The sequence below is a fragment of the Centroberyx gerrardi genome, chromosome 12 (assembly GCF_048128805.1).
Source record: "Centroberyx gerrardi isolate f3 chromosome 12, fCenGer3.hap1.cur.20231027, whole genome shotgun sequence".
Classification (NCBI taxonomy): domain Eukaryota; kingdom Metazoa; phylum Chordata; class Actinopteri; order Beryciformes; family Berycidae; genus Centroberyx; species Centroberyx gerrardi.
Genome location: NC_136008.1, coordinates 15,335,510 through 15,355,811, shown reverse-complemented (window position 1 = coordinate 15,355,811; position 20,302 = coordinate 15,335,510). Strand labels below are relative to the sequence as shown.

The 20,302-nt window shown below is 45.3% G+C and overlaps 1 protein-coding gene across 4 annotated transcripts in view; it reads left to right on the top strand.

The window, feature by feature from the left end:
* Positions 1-20,302, top strand: part of nbeal2 (neurobeachin-like 2) — a 38,097-nt gene that overhangs the window by 15,498 nt on the left and 2,297 nt on the right. For 3 of the 4 annotated variants that reach the window (XM_071915889.2, XM_071915886.2, XM_071915888.2), the window contains 39 exons: positions 54-381; positions 670-752; positions 872-964; positions 1,299-1,470; positions 2,078-2,211; positions 3,548-3,707; positions 4,292-4,394; positions 4,591-4,741; positions 5,025-5,180; positions 5,386-5,545; positions 5,656-5,744; positions 5,878-6,585; positions 7,171-7,355; positions 7,534-7,690; positions 9,540-9,683; positions 10,460-10,783; positions 11,796-11,945; positions 12,070-12,227; positions 12,604-12,728; positions 12,829-12,946; positions 13,410-13,567; positions 13,668-13,801; positions 13,939-14,046; positions 14,143-14,238; positions 14,378-14,502; positions 14,631-14,771; positions 14,859-14,989; positions 15,138-15,247; positions 15,392-15,509; positions 15,696-15,793; positions 16,029-16,142; positions 16,245-16,331; positions 16,442-16,551; positions 17,404-17,576; positions 17,696-17,790; positions 18,228-18,344; positions 19,233-19,394; positions 19,744-19,892; positions 20,040-20,175. In XM_071915889.2, coding sequence (XP_071771990.2) covers positions 54-381; positions 670-752; positions 872-964; positions 1,299-1,470; positions 2,078-2,211; positions 3,548-3,707; positions 4,292-4,394; positions 4,591-4,741; positions 5,025-5,180; positions 5,386-5,545; positions 5,656-5,744; positions 5,878-6,585; positions 7,171-7,355; positions 7,534-7,690; positions 9,540-9,683; positions 10,460-10,783; positions 11,796-11,945; positions 12,070-12,227; positions 12,604-12,728; positions 12,829-12,946; positions 13,410-13,567; positions 13,668-13,801; positions 13,939-14,046; positions 14,143-14,238; positions 14,378-14,502; positions 14,631-14,771; positions 14,859-14,989; positions 15,138-15,247; positions 15,392-15,509; positions 15,696-15,793; positions 16,029-16,142; positions 16,245-16,331; positions 16,442-16,551; positions 17,404-17,576; positions 17,696-17,790; positions 18,228-18,344; positions 19,233-19,394; positions 19,744-19,892; positions 20,040-20,175 — 6,060 coding nt within the window. The remainder of the gene's footprint in view (positions 1-53; positions 382-669; positions 753-871; positions 965-1,298; positions 1,471-2,077; positions 2,212-3,547; positions 3,708-4,291; positions 4,395-4,590; positions 4,742-5,024; positions 5,181-5,385; positions 5,546-5,655; positions 5,745-5,877; positions 6,586-7,170; positions 7,356-7,533; positions 7,691-9,539; positions 9,684-10,459; positions 10,784-11,795; positions 11,946-12,069; positions 12,228-12,603; positions 12,729-12,828; positions 12,947-13,409; positions 13,568-13,667; positions 13,802-13,938; positions 14,047-14,142; positions 14,239-14,377; positions 14,503-14,630; positions 14,772-14,858; positions 14,990-15,137; positions 15,248-15,391; positions 15,510-15,695; positions 15,794-16,028; positions 16,143-16,244; positions 16,332-16,441; positions 16,552-17,403; positions 17,577-17,695; positions 17,791-18,227; positions 18,345-19,232; positions 19,395-19,743; positions 19,893-20,039; positions 20,176-20,302) is intronic. The other variant, XM_071915887.2, reaches the window with a different exon arrangement.

Genomic DNA, 20,302 nt, shown 5'->3' with positions numbered 1-20,302 from the left:
TAACTTCCTCTACCCCCCCCCCCTTCCCTCACCACACCCACCACACCCTCTAGCCTTTTACCTCCTGCTGCATCGGCTCTGCAGGCCACCGGACCACTACCACCACCACCTCCCCCACTCTGCCCACGGCCCCCTCCCTCCCGCCGGCAGAGTTTGCCTTCCCCGCCCACGGCCCTTACCTCACCCGTTCCCAGTCCTTCCCAGCGTCCTTTGCGGGAGGCCACTGGGGGTCTCTGCGCGACGCCCCGGTGCACACCATCCCAGCGGGGCTGCAGGACACAGAGTGGGGAACGCCCACGTCTCTGGATGGCCTCCTGGGCACGGCCTTCATCTGCCACGAGGCTCTGCAGCCGACCCAGACGAAAGCTCTGTACGCTGCAGGTACGCCACACGTTGTTATTATGCAAATGTTGTTATACACATTTTACATTTTACGCATGTAGCTGATGCTCTTATCTAGAATGACTTACAATGAGTGTAAGCTTAAATTCTTAGATCGACGACTTTACAGTAAACCAGTAGTACGGAATGCAATGGTCAAAATCACAGTACTCCGACAACAGAAGTAACAAATACTCCTGTGTCCCTTAAAATCACCCCTTGTTCAAGGTAAATCAGGTAATGTTTGGATATTTTATGGCCCACATTACTCTCCTCTCTCCAACACAGGCCCCAATCATGTGTCCTTATTCAAAGTGGATGGAGAACTATCTGACCTCAACAGCAAGCTCCTGCTCTACTACACTCCACAGGTGACTGAACAACACAGGGAAAACATAAAATACTGCAGCACACTGTTGCTGATAACACTTACAAACCATACCACTACAATATTGTTGTTTGAATGTGTGTGTGGGTATGTGTGCTTCAGGCCTTCAAGAGTCAGATCTGTCAGGACCTGTCTCCGAACCACCACTATGACGGGAGGCTGACAGGACACAGGGTGGTGAACTGGGACATCAAGGTTGGCTATCAAACAGTTTTTGAATGATATGATTCAGTCAGTGGGTGTTGTGTGTGTACAAGTACTACTGCTGACTTGGTTGGTTGAATTCTTGATCGTTTCACGACTGAACTCCTGTCTCTTCTATCTCTATCTCACACCTCTCTTTCTTTCTCCTTTTCCTCTTCACTTTTTATGAGATTATTATGAATTATTAATTGTTTTTATTGTTTATCTTGCTGCTGCAGTCTTGGCCTGGTCTCCCTTGTAAAAGCGATCCTTGATCACAGCAGCACTAATCTGGATAAATGAACGTGAACAAAACATATTTGTGTATATGTCTTTTCCCCCGTAGGATGTGGTGAACGTGGTGGGGGGCATAGGGGTCTTGCTGCCCCTGCTGGAGCAGGTGTGCGAGGCTGAGCATGTGGATAACGGGGCTCAGGAGACCTCAGACTTGCTGGGACCAGAGCTCACCTCCTCCCGAGGCCCTGCCGCCATGCTGCTGCCTCTGAGCAAGTCCTCCGGTCAGTAAGGTTTTGGTTAAACTGCATGGGTGTGCTGTGGATGAAGAGATTCACATTTTATATAGCTTCTTTTCCAGCACTGTATGTTTGGTATGATGTGATAGTGTCATGAAGGAGGGGCGTTATTGCGTTGACGTGTTCCTGCATCCTTGTGTTCCTAAGCTATTGTAATGCTAAGAATGATTTCCGATACAGTTCAGGCTCTAGAGACACTGTGAGGAGCAGTGAGTCTGCATCCTGTACAAGGACGTACAGGATGTGCTAGTCAGACAGCCAAACAGTAGATTAAACATAAACAAATGTAGTAATAATTATATGCTCAATGCCAGAAGCAGTATTGGCATATTGAGTGATAACAGCTGTTGGAAAGATTGTAGTGAGTAGCAGTGCAGTAGTCCAGTGCACCATAGTGAGCAGAAAAACTGAATAGACATAAACAGAATGAGATAAATGGAATAAATAATCTTACAGTGGTGAGACAGATACCATGAGATATGACTGATGACTCATCCTGAGACATGGCTACGTCAGTAAAGTGCTGTGTAATGCATAAATGCTGCCTGCGGGTGCTGAGGTTTTGAGTGCCCTTCTGTTCTGTGTCTGTCAGAGGGCCGACTCGAGAGAAACAGCATTGCTGCCTTCCTGCTGTTGATGAAGAACCTAATTCGTCACCACCCTGTCAATCAGGAGAGCCTGCTGCACTGCCATGGGCCGAGCATCATGGGAGCTATGCTCAGCAAAGTAAGAACCGTGCACGTCAATATGCGACAGGCTAGTAGGAACACAAGTGCAGAAAGAACTGATTTGCATTTGAAAGCTCAGGACCAACCTTCTTCATTTTTGACCTTTTCTATTGTATTGCGCTTTGAAATTCATGTATAATGAATGAGTGTACTATTGATGACACAGCAGTGATTTGTTTATATCTACAGTTTCACATGCTTGTGTGTGTTTATGCAGAGTTTGCTAGAAGCATGGTTGTTCAGTTTGAAGTCAACTGGGGTCCAAAATATTATGACTAAATTATATGAAATATGGAAATGTATGAATATCTATGTTAGGAGTTTCATATCATGACAGTATAGACATGTTAGCCGGAATGAGTTGGCTGTCTCAAGTCAGCAGTGTAAGCCGTCCTGTTAGCTTACTGTTGTTGAGTAGCGAGTTCAGAAATGACCAAGAAATGTTGGGAACTAGGGATAAGCCTAAGCATAGGTACAAGGTAGTGTAGGTGACTTTAGCTGTACTTGGTGTTGAGAGCAGTTGTTGAGGGGGCGGTGGTTCTGGGATGCCAGAAATCACTGTTGAGTCTTCTGGGGGTGTCGTGGGCCTAATTCAATGAAACATCTGTGATGGGATGAGCCCCCTTGATAACCCCAGTGACAGACCCGCACTCACACACTCAACACTGTAACATTTAGATTTGGTGACTGCCTGTCTGATCGTTCTGTTGATTTATGACAGCAGAGCCTGATGTCCTCTATACCATTTGTGGATTAGCACATCATTCTTTTTGACATCTGATTGGGCTTCTGTGTGGGCTCACCCTGGATTATGGCACAAAGGATCACAACATCAAATCCTGTGTAATTGTAAATGTGCTATTGTTGACACAGCAATGACTCATTCATATCCGCAGTATCACATGCTTGTGCTTTTTACATTGCCATACAGTGTTTATATAGTGGATGTTTGAGGGGTGAAAGCACAGTGTGCAGCCATCAGCTGTTCCAGTGGTGCATTATGGGAGCACAAGACAGGCTGGTGGTCTGACAGGACATGCTGGTATATATGACTGCAAGGTGGAGCATCCTGTGAGGAAGCTCTGTTCTAACAATCACATGAAATTGTTTGGCAGAGACGCACTAGGCACACTATATACTCTTCAACCGAGCGCATGACACACCCCGAACAGCGAGTCACATTAACCACCTCAACTAGAAATACATGTTGCAGAAACCCTTGTAGACAAATAAAGCCAGATAAGTGGAAACACATATACACAAGCACACTTTAAATGTCAGTAAACCATCCTCTGCCACCCCTCTGCCTCCCCTCTCTCTCCATCTGCCTGCAGGTTCCAGGCAGCATGATGGACATGAATGTTTCGGTGGCATGTCAGCTGCTGCTGGAGCAGGTCTTCAGCGAGGGCAACAGCCCCCTGCTACAGCAACTCTACCAGCACCTGCTCTTCGATTTCCGCATCTGGACTAAAAGCCACTTTGCTGTCTGTCTGGGTAAGGCTTCAGCAGCCCTCTTGTTGTCTTGAGTGATGCACCTGTGAACCTTTTCATGTCTGTCAAAGCTGTTTGTGTCGCTTTTATATGTATATGCACCCAAAGACCCAAGGGAGCAAGCGGGGGCTGAAAGCACTGTGGAGCAGAGATGGAATACATTAATGTTTGCAGTTCAGGCCGTGGCAAGGATTGAAAGTGACTCTCTGCCTCAAGGGCTGCACTTGTGTACAGCTGTGTTCTAAATTAATGCAGTTCTTTGGTATAACATATTGCTGTTGTTGGATGAAAACCTTGAAAACCAGCCTTGTTTGTAGCTTGACGACCATGCATTTTTCAGTTTATCCAATTAGCTTTGGAAGCCTAACCCTAACCCTAACCCATAAACCCAAGGGTTGTAGAATTTTCTCAACCCACAGAGGGCCATGTAATCCTTCAATTGACATTACAACATGAAAATCACCAAAATTAGGAGGTACGAGGTTTTCGCCCAACAGCGACGATATGACATGGACTTGTATGAGTCATTTGCAAATGTTATTAAAGTTATTAAAAGAGATGACAAAAATATTCTTTTCCTTCTAAAGCTCATGTCCAGTACCTGTCATCCGTGATAAAGAATGGCAAGCAGCGCATGAGGAGGAAGTACGGGGTGCAGTACATCCTGGATACCATCCGGACATACTACAGGTGAACGATATGGCATCACAATGAAATATTAACTCAATGCAAGACAAAGATTTTACCAAACGTGGTATAGATGAGTGGAGATGAATCCTAATGTATTCATAGATCCGTATACATGTTCTAGTCTGTTTTATATAATTTATTCATATGTGTGTGTTTATCTTTTTACTAATCTCTATGGTCATGTGACTGACCTCAGCGTGGAGAAAGACGGCAGCGCTCTGTCCGACGAGAAGCAGACCATTCAGACCTCTCTGTTCTCCTTGCTGAAAGACTTCCTCAAGTCTCCTACGCCCGAGGAGCTTCACAGTCTCCTCGCCCACATTCTGACTGTGGGAGAGGAGCAGCAGGTACTACTCACACGTATACGACTTTTCTTATCTCTGTTTGTCTCTAGGGAGTTCACAGCTGTTATCATCTAACCTTTTCAGCTCACTATTTCACTCCCAATCTCCAAGTACACTCCCTGACCATCCGCATCTTCATTTTCAACCTCTCTGTTCTTCCAAACTCTTGTGACCACTTAAACCTTTTTCCTCCCTAATCCTTATTTCTTTCTATTTTATCCTCTTCTTCTTCTTTCTTTCACCTCTTCCCTGCTCTCCCTCCATCATTCGCTCCTCTCTCCATCAGGTGGTCAGTGCCTTGGACGTGCTGTATGAGCTCTTGCGGAGCTGCCCTCCCCGTGAGCAGGTGCAGGCCGCGCTGCTGGAGTGGGGCGTGGAGCAGCTTTACTGCCTGCTGCTCACCCCCAGCTTTGGAGACGAGGCCAGGGAGAGGGTCTTCAGGGTGAGAACATCTGACTGGACCTCCTCAGCGTATCTCAACTTATTGCCGTACAATGACTCGTCTTTAGTTGCTCCTATGCGATATATTGTATTGTTTTATTGTGGCTTTTTAACAGTAGTGATGAGCGATGAATTTCAGTAGGTGATCAATTTCACGTTTAAAAAGGCCTAATGTGATTTTCCCTTTTTTGTCCATTATGTTGCAGGTTTTGTACAAAATCCTCAAGAGTGAGCGAGTATCTGAACGTAACAAGCAGCGCATCAAGCTGAAAGATTTTGGCTATCTTGGCCTGGTGTGTTTCCTTGGAGACGTTCCCGTATCCATGGCCACCGTGCGCTGTCTGTACGAGCAGGTCCTTGCTACAGGTAACTGGGGGACTGGGGACCACTGAGCGGAAAATGCATGACACAGTGTTGTTGTAAAGAGAGACCTTATATGTTAAATCAAATATTATGTTTGGCCCATTTCCCTTCAGATGCCAGTCCTAACTTCAGAGACCTGCTGGCTGTGGCCTATCTGTCCCATAGAGCTGAACTCACTGTCCGTTTGGATGTCTGTCGCAAGGTCAGTCCGCATAATCCATTAACTCTACTTAATCTTCCATAGTCCAGCTTTGATTCAAGTATGCTTGAATTTGTCTCATTAATGAACGCATGCTCTCTCTTTACCCCCTCGGTCCCCTCTGTTATTCCCCCAGCTCTTTCATCTGATCTACACCAACGAGGACTATGTGAGGCAGCTGGCGAGGCAGCCCGGCTGGCAGGACGTTCTGACCAAGCTGTATGTGAAAGAGTCCTATGAGTCCCGCGGTGCCAGCCTGGCAGGCTCCAGCACCCACAGTTCCCTGGAGCCCACCTACCGGCCCCCGCTGCGCAGGGACCCGTGCCTGGTCATAGAGGCCGACGTCTTCCTGAACTACCCCTCGCGGGACGAGGAAGACGAGGAGGAGGACGAAGGTGGCCAGCGGGACATCTCAGAGGGTTTCTCCGATCTATCCCAGTCGCCCCCTAGTGGAGGCGGAGGCCCCCTGAAAAACTACACCGGCTCCCTCCATTTTAAATCGTTTGATTCAGTGGACCAGGGGAGCCACTCGTCGTCCATCTCCAACACGATCGACATCGCCTCGCCTCGCCCCGACGAAGAGGGACTCTACCACCCGCTCTCCCCCTTCGGTACATCGCCGTTTGATTTGGACCTGGGGGGCATGGGTGAGGCTGGCGCTGGGACAGGCACAAACACACCTGCAGGCAGTCAGACAGAAACCCCATCTCCTCTGGACCACAGCAAGCCCTTCCCCCCGCTCAGACCCAGGAAGAGCTCCAGTCTGTCCAACGTGCTGGACGACACCAGCTATGGGACAGACCCTCCCACAGGAGACACCATCTCCAACACGTCCAACCCACAGGTATGGCTGCGTCCCTCGCCTGGTCTGAAAGATGAGCACCGTTGACTCCTGATTCACTGAATCGTTCTGATATATCAAGCCAAATCATGACTTGGGAGCCTATCAAAGACATTTCTGATCTGATTGTAATTATGTAATTTGTGTTTGATTTTCTTCATGTAATATACACTACCAGTCAAAAGTTTGGACACACCACATTTTTCTTTATTTTGTACTATTTTCCACATTTTAGAATAATAGTAAAGACATCAAAACTATGAAATAACGCAAATGGAATTATGCAGTGACCAAAAAAGTGTTAAACAAATCAAAACTATCTTATATTTTAGATTCTTTAAAGTAGCCGCCCTTTGCCTTGATGGAGAGGCAAAGGCTTTGCAAAGAATTCATATATAGGCATGAACTTCACTATTTATATTTGTCTAAGAAGCAAATTTCAAGCATTTAAGCATAAGCCTTCAGATCAAAATGGGTTTAAGATAATGAAAAACATAGTACATTCAATCAGGTGTGTCCAAACGTTTGACTGGTAGTGTATAGTTTCAGTGCTTTGCTGTTCAAGGCTAAATGTAGCTTGTGTTACAGCAGACCCCTGAGGAGGAGCTGTGTAACCTGCTGACCAACATCGTGTTCTCGGTGCTGTGGAGCGGCAGCGGGGCGGAGGGGGGAGAGGACGTGGTGTGGAGAGAGAGAGGCCAGGTCTTTTCTGTCCTCACCAAACTGGGCTCCTCCTGCCAACTGGTCCGCCCGCCCGATGACATCAAGCGCAGGTCAGCGTTAGTCATTTTGTGCCAGTTGAATGCAAGTGAGACAATGCCGTATTCAAGTGAGCCAACTGAATGACAAATGGAACCACACCTTCAACTGTATCTAAACGCTCACCTTTTATCTACAAATCCTGTACTGTAAGTACTGTAATAACAGCCTGCTTGCTTCTGTGTGTGCCAGTCTGTTGGAGATGATGCTGGAGTCGTCTCTGTCGGACCTGAGGGACTCCCAGGGAGTGTCTCTGCCTTTCTGCCCGAGCCTGGTGCGGCTCCTCAGGCTGCTGCAAGACTTCCTCTTTGCCGAGGGAACAGACAATCACACACTATGGAGTGAAAAGGTATATCACACACCCCAGCTAGCACATTGCTCACCAGTGACGTAACCCTATTTGGACTTTTTGGTAATTCCATGACTTACCAACTGATGATGTTGTGGCATTGCTTAGTAGTTTTATTACCTCCACCCCCCTTTTCAGCCTTACCAACTCATTACATTGTAAACTGAATGGCCCAACATGTCAATGTAATAACCTGTAGTCCAAATGCAGCCAATACAAAACCTTGGAGGAAATCTCCATATACAGCGCTGCAAGAAGTGGCTGATCACAAACAGGATCTGATGCGATGGCTTACTCCGGGAGCATACACATAAAACGGATATCTGTGAAAAACAGTCACTCAAAAGTCTCAGAAACGGACCACTCCAAGTTCACTCTTTGTTCTATTGCACAAGCACAAGACCGAAGCAGTAGTGTGCCTTCGCTGGCTGTGTATGTATGACTCTACTATACAGTATATGCATATGTAAGGGAGTCCAAGTGAAAGCTAAATTAGTGGAAATTTAAATTAAAGGTGCTACGTGTAGCATTTTTAAACATCAGTGCATTATTGTCAAAATAATTGTGATACCTTGGTATAAGTGAGAACATGGTTGAGACGATTGATCGCCTCCATTTCATGCCATTGGTGTTGTTGGTATTGTTGAAGTGTTAAAAACATTAAGACCATATTTCCCATAAACCCTGTTGCCTCCTATCACAAAGATGATGTTGTCTCCCCCTCCCCTCCCTGGCGTCACTCCACATGTGTTTATTTTGAAAAGCAAGACATTCATTTTACTGAGGGGAATAAACATGTTGAAGTGATTTTTCCATTGTTCGCCCATCTGCTGCTGGGAGAAACTCTGAAAGCTTTAGCTCCCTTTGCACTGAAAGAACAGCAGCCCTTTTCCTGTTTTGTGCCGTAAAGCAATCTGCCTTTGTGCTATAAAGCAATCCAGCAGATTTCCTGTGATATCCGACCTGGCGGCACACAATATAAAATGCAGTGTGGAGGCCAGTAGAGGCTGACAATCTTCCCAGCAATGGTCTCATTTGTTCATGATAATTATACGTATATTAACATGGTAATGATTTATTAATGTTAAAATGCTACATCTAACACCTTTAAGAAAAAAGATCTATTGATGTCAGTGTATTAAAACTGAAAATGCAATAATTTTTGTTGTTGTTTATTACAACTATATTATAATTAATGGACTGGCAATTATAATGTTGGTTGCAACAGTAACAATATTATAATTTATGGTAGGCCTATCAAATAATAAATATAATATGTCAATATATCTTTAGATGAGGTCCTCCCCTATTGCATTGCCGTGACATGTAGACTGCAAACTGACAACCAAGTTACTACCAACCTGTTACCAAGTTTTGTTGCAGCAACGGACGCTTGAATTTAACCTGATTGTCAAATCTCTATGATGAATCTTTGTTTGTCTGATTACATTGTTACAATGATGTGGGTACATAATTTGGGTAGCAGGAACCTTAGATGAATGGAAACAGAAATACTATCAGCCATGTTTACAGTAAGAGGTATTCCCTCTTAAAGCATCAGTGATTGAAGTTGCTTCATTGTTAAGCAGGAAATACTGAGCTGGGTCATCTGGGTGTTTCTCTTGTTACTATGTTTACTGTCAGGGAAACTTTTCCTGTCCTGTGTCACTGTAGGGTGGAGATTTTATGGGTGGGTGTAGCTGGTACCTGAATAACCTGGGCTTTTAAGTGCAGGTTGAGGTCCATTTAATGTATTGAAAGGCCCTAAGTTGTTGGGGATGCTGCAAGGTGTGGAAACAGGTCTTGCCTTTTGTTGAGTGTGTTGTTGACAGACGTTGCTGTATTGCAGATCTTCGAGGGGGTGGTGAACCTGCTGGACAGGTTGCAGGCCTGGCACAGTACCCCTGGCAGCCCCGGCAACACCGAACTAAAGGAAATGGCCCAGATTGGCCTGCGTATCATCACTGGCTATATCCAACAGCAACACTCACAGGTCAGCCGCACCCAGCAAGTATTTACCTAGTCCTGTCTGTCTCCCACTCAACTATCAGAACAGTAACAACACAAAGGCAAACGTCTTTCACAACCCAGCCACCTGTATAACTGAATGTTGTGGAAAATAAATTTTAAGGGTTTACAGTATTTCTTTAATTTGACAAGCGCATTCAGATAAAGCCTGTTTTGAAATACCAGGCCTTCTATGGGTTTCTTTTCAAAGACATTGCGGGCATTCCTGTTAGGGAGTGTTCTGTATGAAAGGGCAGCTCCGCTCAGAGTTATGACTGCTGCCGCTGCTGCTGTAGGATTGTGGGATCAAGTGGCCATAAATAATTGGTCCATAACATTTTCCATCACTTGCTCCACTCGCTGTGTTTGTCTCCAAAGTAGAACAACTCCCCCTAAAACCATTTCTTTTCAAAATGTCAAGTCCAAAATAAATTAACTTAATTGCAGTCTGACATTGTAAGTGTGGGTGTCTCTTGGAAAGGGAAAATCCAAGAGCTCTTTTAGCTGAGTGGATATACTGGGTAAGATAAAAATAAAAGAAACACTAACATAAAGCCATTAAACTCTCCACAACAAAGAGCTCTGGTGGTTCTCTACTGATGAAGGGTGCAGATCCTAACATGGAGTGAAATTAATCTTCTCTAAGAGGGTTTGGCAAATGCGTAAACCAGCACACAAACATATTTTAATGTGACCCATAAAACAAAATCCCCCTTTTCTTTCTAGAGTGTCGTCAGTGATTCGCCTCTTGCCTCTCTCCAGGTGTGTGTGATGGCCTGCGTGAAGCTCCACAGCCTGCTGCAGACGGTGCTGTGTCTCAGCTGGGAGGAGGTGTGTTTCCTGCTGGGGCGTCTGGGCGCCCCCCTGTGGCCGGGAGGAGTAATGGACGGCACCAACTGCGGACACGCGGAGACCTTCACCCAGCTGGTGCCCATTGTGCGCACCCTCCTCGACCAGCACGCCGACCCCGTTGCCCTCCAGAACCTGCTGCCCAACCTGCCCATCACCAACGGCAGCGCCACCTTCGCCCAGGACCTGCAGACGTATTGCCACACGCTGGAGTGGCAAGGCTTCTACCAGCACCAGGTCAGCACTCAATAATAGATGTCAGTGGTCAATATGTGTGAAAGACGATGTTTAGAGAGTCTACAGAGTCTCCTTTTCAGTCTTTTGTATTATTAAACAGGCATGATCAACCATTCGCTCTCAGCTCCCGATTAACTCGGTCTTGTTTAGTTTTACTGCTCGGCCTGTTCTTTGTCAACTTAGCAAACACTCAGGACTTGTGCAATCTTGCCTCCTGGTCTAGCCAGTTACCTCCTGGTGGCTGGCTGATAAATCTAATGGAAATATTCTCATGTTTAAAAATAATAAAATACTATCACAAGTTCAGAAAGAAAAAACACACCCCTAAACTCTCAATCTTTTTTAGCTGACCTGCAGTGTATTTTAGGAAAAGATCAGTTTATGCTTGAACTTGAAGCTAAGAGATTTTGTGAATTTAAGCCAAACACACACGTTCCCCACTAGTTTAGCGGGAGATTTATCACTGGTCTGTGTGACAGTGCATGCTCATAAATCTGTTTTGTTTAGATTACTTGTGTATACAGATCCCACAATACATTAGCCAGCATGGCATAACTTTGGCGGACGCCACAGTTTTGACTTACACCCCAGCCTGCTTTCTCAGACACTATTCATACATGTTCAGTATGTCTCTATATGTGTGTGTGTGTGTGTGTGTGTGTGTGTGTGTGTGTTCAGAGCTTATTCAGAGAGCTTGTGTATTTGCTATAGATTTATGTATACGGTGATGCTATCAATGTATGTATTTTAAATGCAACTGTATCTATAATATGTATAATAAATAAATAATAAGTATAAAATAATAAGACAGCAAGAACAAAGAAATAATGAAAAAACTGTGGCAGTTGTATCACTTAAAACAAAGAAGTCAAACAAGACCAAACAAGTCCATTAGATAACAGAAACTCAAAGTACTCTGTGTGTGCTGTACTCTCCATTCCTGTTTCTCATTTAGTACATTGAGAATTGCTCTGTTTCAGACATCTAACATATAGTGTGACTCTGTGTTTAGGTTCAGCCTACCATGGAGCAATATGAGCTGGACATGTTTGGGAGGAGCCATGACATCATGTCCAATTTCTGGAATTCCTGCTTTGATGACCTGATGAGCACAGCGTTTAGACGGGACAAAGACAGATCAGACAGCAAAAACAAGTTTCAGGTTATGGGAACTTTCAGGCTCCATACACTACAAACTATATGGCATAAATGTTAACGTGCAATGTTAACTTTTCAGATTACTCATCTGATGGTGTGTGTGTGTGTGTGTGTGTGTGTGAAAGCAGGAAGTGATAGTGGACCCCTTTCTGAAGCGAGTGCGCAGTGAGAACAACAGGTACCTCAGCTGGCAGAAGCAGAGCTCCAGCCAGCAGGGGGTGGTGTGGCACCACTGGAAATCCCTCCGCAGGCTTCTGACCAGTGAGAGAGGAGCTTGGGCAGAAAGGTATGAAAGCCTCCGGCCCTCAACCAGCATGTTTTTTAATTCTCACGAGACAAGAATTCACACTTCACTGCATTTGAGTGGAAATTGTGAATCGCCAGTGGCTTCCAAGATCGATTTTTCTTTTTACCCTAGAAAAAAATCTATAGTATCAGTAAATACATAGCAACAATTTGTGTGAAGTTATGGTATGATACGCATATAAAGAAAGAGGGTTCTGCACACACCCGATCTCTTTTTCTATATATGGATTTTGGGATTTGATTCCCTGCTGTATGAAACAGAACACTGTGTTGTGCCTGTTCTTCCTCTCTGTTGCTGTACCTTGCTGCCCAGGACATGCTGGATTGTAATTGTTCCCATTGATTTTTGACTTCAGGGTTCAGCCAGAGGTGAAGTGGAAATTGTCCAATGCTGAGACCTATTCAAAGATGCGTCTCAAACTTGTGCCCAACTACAACTATGACACGCACAGTGAGGCCAGCGCCTTCAGGGACAACATGGGTATGTCACTACGTCTGAATACATGAACAAGCAAGGTGTAACGGTGCATATGTCCAACTGAGGATGTTTTCATTGCTTCTTGTGCTCTTTCCAACCACAGGAGCTGACAGCCCTCGTAGCTCTGAACCGCTCCCATTGGCTGTGGCCAAGGAAGCGAAAGTGAGTGACATGGAGGATGATCAGTTAGGAGAGGAAGACCTCGTCTTTTTGGATAACAAGTGAGTCTCTCTCTCATCCTTTGCCAATTCCCATAACATTTGTGCCAGATTCTGATGATTACAACATATTTCAGGGGCTCCCACAGGCCTTGAACATCTTTTAAAGTTTTGGGATTTGAGAAAAATATAATAAGCATCCAATTTCCTCAACATGTCATAGCTCTCTGGACCTCTCTCTAGGATCAACACTTCTCATCCTGAGGAAACCCCGATGATGCGCATTAGTTTTGATATAGCACCAGTTTTAAAATGAATGAATGAATGAATGAATGAGGCCTCTATGATGTCTATGATGTCTTGACCAATGTCATGTCTCACTCCAAAACACACCAATTCTGAGTCCTTTGAAAAGTCCTTGAATTTGTGAGTCCAAGTGAGTGTGGGAGGCCTGATATTTGTAAATAGATTGTGCCGATAAATTGAAAGGATTCCTGATCCAGGCATTATTTTTCTTTGACTTTAGGGCGGAGGGAGAGGATGAGAGTCAGAGGGAAAAGCTGGTTCTGTCAGAGGACTGTGAGCTCATCACCATCGTGGCCGTCGTTCCTGGTCGTCTGGAGGTTACAACACACCACCTTTACTTCTATGACGGCAGCAGTGAGAAAGAGGAGACAGAGGAAGGTAGGGAACACATCTGATTATGAACATACACTGTGAGGAAGTTCTGATTTAATGTATTTGAAATGGTTCTATCAGTAGTGAATAATATCTGTCCCTTCAGGAATAGGGTTTGATTTCAAGAGACCTCTGTCCCAGCTAAGAGAAGTCCATTTGAGGCGCTACAACCTGCGGCGCTCGGCTCTGGAGCTCTTCTTCATAGACCAGGCTCACTACTTCATCAACTTCAGGAAGAAGGTGATGCTCAAATCCAGCTATAATTGAAGTATTTCTGCTTGCTTTACTAGAATGAAATAGATGTTGTGGAAATGATGGTGTGGTGCGATACAAAAGTCCTCTTTTAAGAACTCATTTTCTTATGTCTGACTTCCTAGGTGCGGAACAAGGTGTATTCCAGGATCCTGGGGCTGCGGCCTCCCAACCTCTTCTACTTTGGCTCCCGCTCCCCCCAAGAGCTACTGAAGGCATCTGGGCTCACACAGGTGCTTTATTCAGTCCACTCTACGCAGCTGAGAAATTATTGTTTGAATGGACTTAAAAAGTATTTAAGACCAGTCTAATGTTGATGTTTTCAACAGAAATGGGTATGCAGAGAAATCTCCAATTTTGAGTATCTGATGCAACTGAACACCATCGCTGGACGCACGTACAACGACCTGTCCCAGTACCCTGTGGTGAGTGTGTGCTACTCCCATTATCATCAGCAGTATGAATGAAAAAGACAAGTGCCGCTCCAGCTTTTATGCCCACTGTGTATGATGGTCTTACAGTATGAGGAGGCTTCATGTCGCTGTTGTGTCTGTCTCTCTCCAGTTCCCCTGGATTCTGTGTGACTACTCCTCTCCAGTTCTGGATCTTGAGGACCCAGCGGTGTTCAGAGACTTGTCCAAACCCATCGGTGTGGTCAACCCCCGCCACGCACAGAATGTCAGAGAGAAGTAAGTGGTACTCACCAGTTCTGGTAATGGTGAGAAAATTACACTTCATATTTACCGTAATGTGGTGTTAGTATTATTCTTTGTGTAGCGTGTACTTTTTAAGCATTTTTTTTCCTCTCGATCGCTAGGTATGAGAGCTTTGAAGATCCGACAGGCACCATCGACAAGTTCCACTACGGCACACACTACTCTAATGCAGCGGGAGTCATGCACTACATGATCCGCATGGAGCCGTTCACCACCCTGCACATCCAGCTGCAGAGCGGCAGGTGGGTATGGTGACTGGTGCAAGAAATTTCACTGAGTTTGTTGGTATTCTCTTTTGGCTTCATACTGCCACCCGTGTCTTTGTTTAGGTTTGACTGTGCAGACAGGCAGTTCCACTCGGTGGCAGCAGCCTGGCTGGCTCGCATGGAGAGCCCCGCCGACGTCAAAGAGCTCATCCCAGAGTTCTTCTACTTCCCAGAGTTCCTGCAGAACATGAACGGTGAGGAAGCCTACTTAAAAAGCTATCAGGGGGAAAACTGGCTGTTGGAAAGCAAATTCATCTGATTTGTTTTAGCCCTGAGAGGAATGGGTGATACCGTGTTTATATATTTGTGATCTAATGCTTGTTTGCTGTATGCTTGTTGCAGGCTTTGACCTGGGCTGCCTGCAGATGTCTCAGGACTCGGTGACGGATGTTCTGCTGCCTCGCTGGGCCACATCGAGAGAAGACTTCATCAGGAAGCATAGGAAAGCTCTGGTGAGACAGTGCAAACACACAAAGCTGTGAATCATGCTCACTTTACTTAAAGCTATATACAAATGCATTTGTCTTGTGTTGTTAATATACAATGACAAAAACTATCCACGCTGACAGCAGGTTTGTCATTGTACGTTTCCTTAGGAGTGTGAGCATGTGTCCAGTCGCCTCCATGAGTGGATTGACCTGATCTTTGGCTACAAGCAGAGAGGTGAAGAAGCAGTGGAAGCCCTCAATGTCTTCTACTACTGTACTTACGAGGGTAAGACACAGAGTGAACACTGTTTCTCATGAGTGTAGGAAGGAACCCACAAACTTGTGAACAAGATTCATTCAATTGTCTTCTCTTCAGCTCCTCAAGTCCAGTATCAGGTTTCTGGCTGTGTTTTTCTGTGTTCTTATATCAGACTCTCTCTTCTCTCTTGGTTCTTGTTTGGCCCTTCTGTAGGTGCAGTAGATCTGGATGCCATAGCCAATGAGACGGAGCGCAAGGCCCTGGAAGGCATCATCAGTAACTTTGGCCAGACCCCTTGTCAGCTACTGAAGGTTTGACTCCCATTGGACTAATTCACAGCTCCAATACTCCAGGCTTTGATTATTTGTGTATTTCTGCCTGATTTGTGGCTAACCAGAGTTTCATAAATTCCTACCATCCACCTCTATTTTGTTTGATAGAGGCATTTGTGAAGCTTACTGCGTGTAGCTCATCGCTTTCTGTAGAGTTCTGTTTTGACTTCAGATGTGAATGACAGTTTTGGGGCCTGTTCTCATTTCCTAACAGGAGCCTCACCCTCCTCGTATGTCAGCTGAGAACGCAGTTAGGCGGCAGGCCCGCTTGGACACTCTGCCCCCCAATATCTTTGAGCAGCTTGATAAACTACGTTCATTTGTGGAGGTAGTGCTTTCAAGTCCAGTCGAACTATATTGTATTGTCATTTCCCCACCAACCCTCTAAATTCATAATTGTTCATGTTTGCGTGTGCTTGTCATGTCTCAGGTGGTGAGTGATGGCCTTCCTCTGGTCCAGGCAGTGGTACCTAAGAACCAGACTCGCTCCTTCATCATCCAGGGCTCAGATATACTGGTATGGTCCAGTTGGGATACTCAGCACAACATCAAAACAATAAAGTGATTCAGCTTGAATAGCTGAGAGTTTCTTTTCATACACATACTTACGCTGCTGTTTCTCTCCAGGTGACTGTGAGTGCAAACGGTTTGATAGGGACACACAGCTGGCTGCCATATGACAAAAGCATTGCCAACTACTTCACCTTCACTAAGGATCCCACTGTGACCAATCTCAAGTGAGTGCCTTCAGAGAGCTTTCCATATAAGTGAACCCCATGTTAAAGAGAACACAGTTTTTTGTAGATTAAGAAACTATGTGCTAAATAGCAATGGAAACAAATTGTTGAATAAATAATGATGCAGGCTTGGCATGATCGGGCTGATGAATGTCAAACATGACTTTGGACATTGTGGTATACTGTCTGCAAAATATCCGTCCACCACAACCTCCCACAGATGTCGTAACCACTGTCGCTCTCATGTATAAGGTCCCTATTGTGGTTGCATGGCCATTAGTTGGTACAGCAGAATATTGCCATGTGTGTTTCTTTGTTTATGTCTTTGGTTGAAAGCATGAAATATGACAGATATTAGCTGACACTAAAGAACAGAAACTACTTGCTCAATACTAATCAATTTGTCTCTTCACATTTTTCTTGTGAATGTGTTTTATGTACATTCGGGAATTCTCAACCCAGCTGATGGATTCGGATCCTAATTCACATTTGACTTATTGCAACATTACAAAAGTTTGCATAAAATTCTTTTGACAGTTGCATGGAAGCAAAATATCTCTCTAGCAAGTCTTGTTTTTTTGTGAGACTTCAAAGCTGTATTTAATTAATTAAAAAATCTGTGAGTGGTTTAATGGACTTTAAATTAAACGTACCATGAACATGGATCGTATAAACACTGAATAAATCAGGATGAGAACCATTTGAACATTGGGTTTCACACGGCTTGTAATTCACAAATGCCGTGACAGTTTAATGTGGCGATTATAAATCTCCTCCATGTTTTGCCGCAGCTCGCTCTCACCTCTTGTTTCAAACTTCCTTTGATCCGTCCAACCCCGCTGTGCGGTGCAGAACGCAGCGTTTCCTGAGTGGGCCCTTCTCGCCCGGCGTGGAGATCGGTGCCCAGGTGCTGGTGGTGTCCAACGACGGCCGTCTGCTGTTCAGCGGAGGCCACTGGGACTGCAGCCTGCGTGTCACCCAACTGGGCAAGGGCAAGCTGGTGGGCAGGATCTGCCGGCACATCGGTGAGCTCTTATAGTCATAGCTGATGAATGTCTAAGTCATAATGCTGACAATTGTTTGTGACTCTTTGTTGTTGTCGTTAAATTTTTATATCTTATTTATTTCTGTGTGTTATACGAAGATGTTGTCACTTGCTTGGCTCTGGATCTCTGTGGCATCTACCTCATCTCCGGTTCAAGGGACACATCCTGTATAGTGTGGCAGGTTCTACAGCAGGTAAATATCATCATATTACTCTGTCTGTGTTTAAAGATCCCATGAAACGGCACCTTTACTTCCTCGATTTGATGTATTCCCTGTTGAAACAGGATAATGGGGCGGGGCATAACGCAGTGAGGGATCATTCAAAAGTGTAAAGCAATGGGATATCAGTTAGGGAGAGAAAGGTAGTTTTATTTGATGGGAGGGATGGAGGGGCGAAATTGTTCAAAAATCTGCGATGATTTTATTGGTTGGAATTTATATTTACTCCTCCTGGTGCAGCATGAGGTCACCAGTAAAGATACACTGTTTTCCAGGAAGGAAAGGTAATGGGAGTTAATTTCATGGGGACTTTAAGCTCATTTACACGGTTGTACATGTATACATATTTATGGGCTGGCAGGCTAAAAGTGGAAGCTCCACACATATGGAATCTCCTTTCTGTCTTTCAGGGCGGCTTCTCCAGCGGCCTGTCTCCTCGGCCAGTGCAGGTTCTCTGTGGACACGACCAGGAGGTCACCTGTGTGGCCATCAGCACTGAACTGGACATGGCTATCTCAGGGTCAAAGGTGAGAGGACAGACGCCAGAAGAGTTATTACTCTGTAAACGCATTAATAAGCTGGCTAAAAAAACACTTGTTCATCTGGCAAGTCGTATAATAATGATTGATAGAGGATTGATAGATGAAAGCTATTATCTGTCAAAAGTACTTTTTTACGCTTGGGGTGCGTTCACACCAAGCATGTGTTCGGAGTGGTTAATTTGAACTCTGGAGTGTTTACTCCCTGAATTTGGTTTGTTTGGGCAGCTGAGAACAATGTCATTCCCACTTGGGTGCGCACCAAATAACCGCACTGAGACGTTTAAAGACACGGGTCTGGGTCGTCTTCCAAACTAACTGCGGTGTGGTTTGTTAGAAGTGAGAATGTAATCCGTACCAACCACAGGACACGACCCCAAAATGTGCAGTTTTATGGGCATAAGGAGACAGAGGTCGACATCTGATAGCCAGCGGTTCCTTATGCTTGGAAACCCTGGCATAACAAAATGAATCGAGGGCAAACCACAGTCTTGACTGGTGCTCATATTCAGCTATTTTTTCATGTGTTCCTACCTGGTATGAACACCACAGAAGGTCAATTACGTCAAGCGGCACAGAAAAGTCCATCATGCCTAGCTAAAGTTACAGGGACTGGAATTGGATTTGTTTTTTACTCCCCTTGCTGCCAAAATCTGTTCACAGGACCAAACCTCCAATAAACAATCTAGTTGCGAGTCCATGTGACTTTTATTTACAAGCCCTGGTTCGCTTGTAATTGGACAGTGTGAACCTAAACAAACCAAATACAAAAACACAACAAAGTAAACTTCTCCAGTATGGTTGGAAACAAAGAAAACAAACTGTAGTTGTGATCGCACCCTGACTGACCCTTACTTGCTGTTTACTGTGTGTCAGGACGGCACTGTGATCGTGCACAGTGTGCGCCGAGGCCAGTTCCTGCGAACGTTGCGGCCTCCTGATGAGAGCTGTGTGCCGGCCCACGTCTCTGAGCTCCAGGTGGGCATGGAGGGACACATCGTGGCACAGACGTCTCTGGAGGGACGCTCCACTGGGAAGGTACAGAGCATGCATGCATATGCAGTGCATATACAAACACAGACAAACACATACTCAAACTAGAAGGGCACTCGGAGAGCGCAGACCTCCGCCAAGGTTCGTGCTATTATTGCTTGTTCGTGAGTCGGATCTGGATCCGCTCCAAAATTTAATGGGTTCTTCCTTGGCCCATGCTACACCCTTCCACGAAGTTTCATGAAAATCGGGCCAGTAGTTTTTGTGTAATCCTGCTAACAGACAAACAAACAAACAAACAAACGGCACTGAAAACATAACCTCCTTGGCGGAGGTAACAAGTTTCTCAGCCTGCTTATACCACTCATTATACACTTTCTGTTTAATCATACAGGGCAAGTACTCCCTCCATGTTTACTCAGTGAACGGCTGTCTGCTGTCCTCCTTCACCATGGAGGAGCAGGTGACTGCGCTGCACCTGGTGTCTGATTACATCATCGTGGGCACCTTACAGGGCAACCTCCACATACGAGATTTATGCAGGTAAAGGAACCCAGGACATAGTTTGGAGTTCATTATAACGTTTCCCAAGTTGAATATGGAGTGATATCATGAGTTGATACAAACCTTAAAGTCTGGAAGTGAGGCCTGGGCTCTAAATGTTGTTTGAACTGTTCCTTTGTTTGACAGCCTGGATGCTGTGGTAGCGCCTCTGGCCTTGAAGGTGCCTGTGAGGAGTGTGTCTGTGACCAAAGAGTGCAGCCACATCCTGGTGGGCCTAGAGGATGGGAAGCTAATTGTGGTGGGGGCAGGGAAGCCAGAGGAGGTGAGAACTGGGGCATCGAGTGAGTGGGAGATGTGGGGGTGGGGTGGGGTGTAATCATGTGCTAACTACTTGTTGACAACAAGTTTATTCAGATTATAATTATGGCTCTTTAGTCCGACATCTTTCC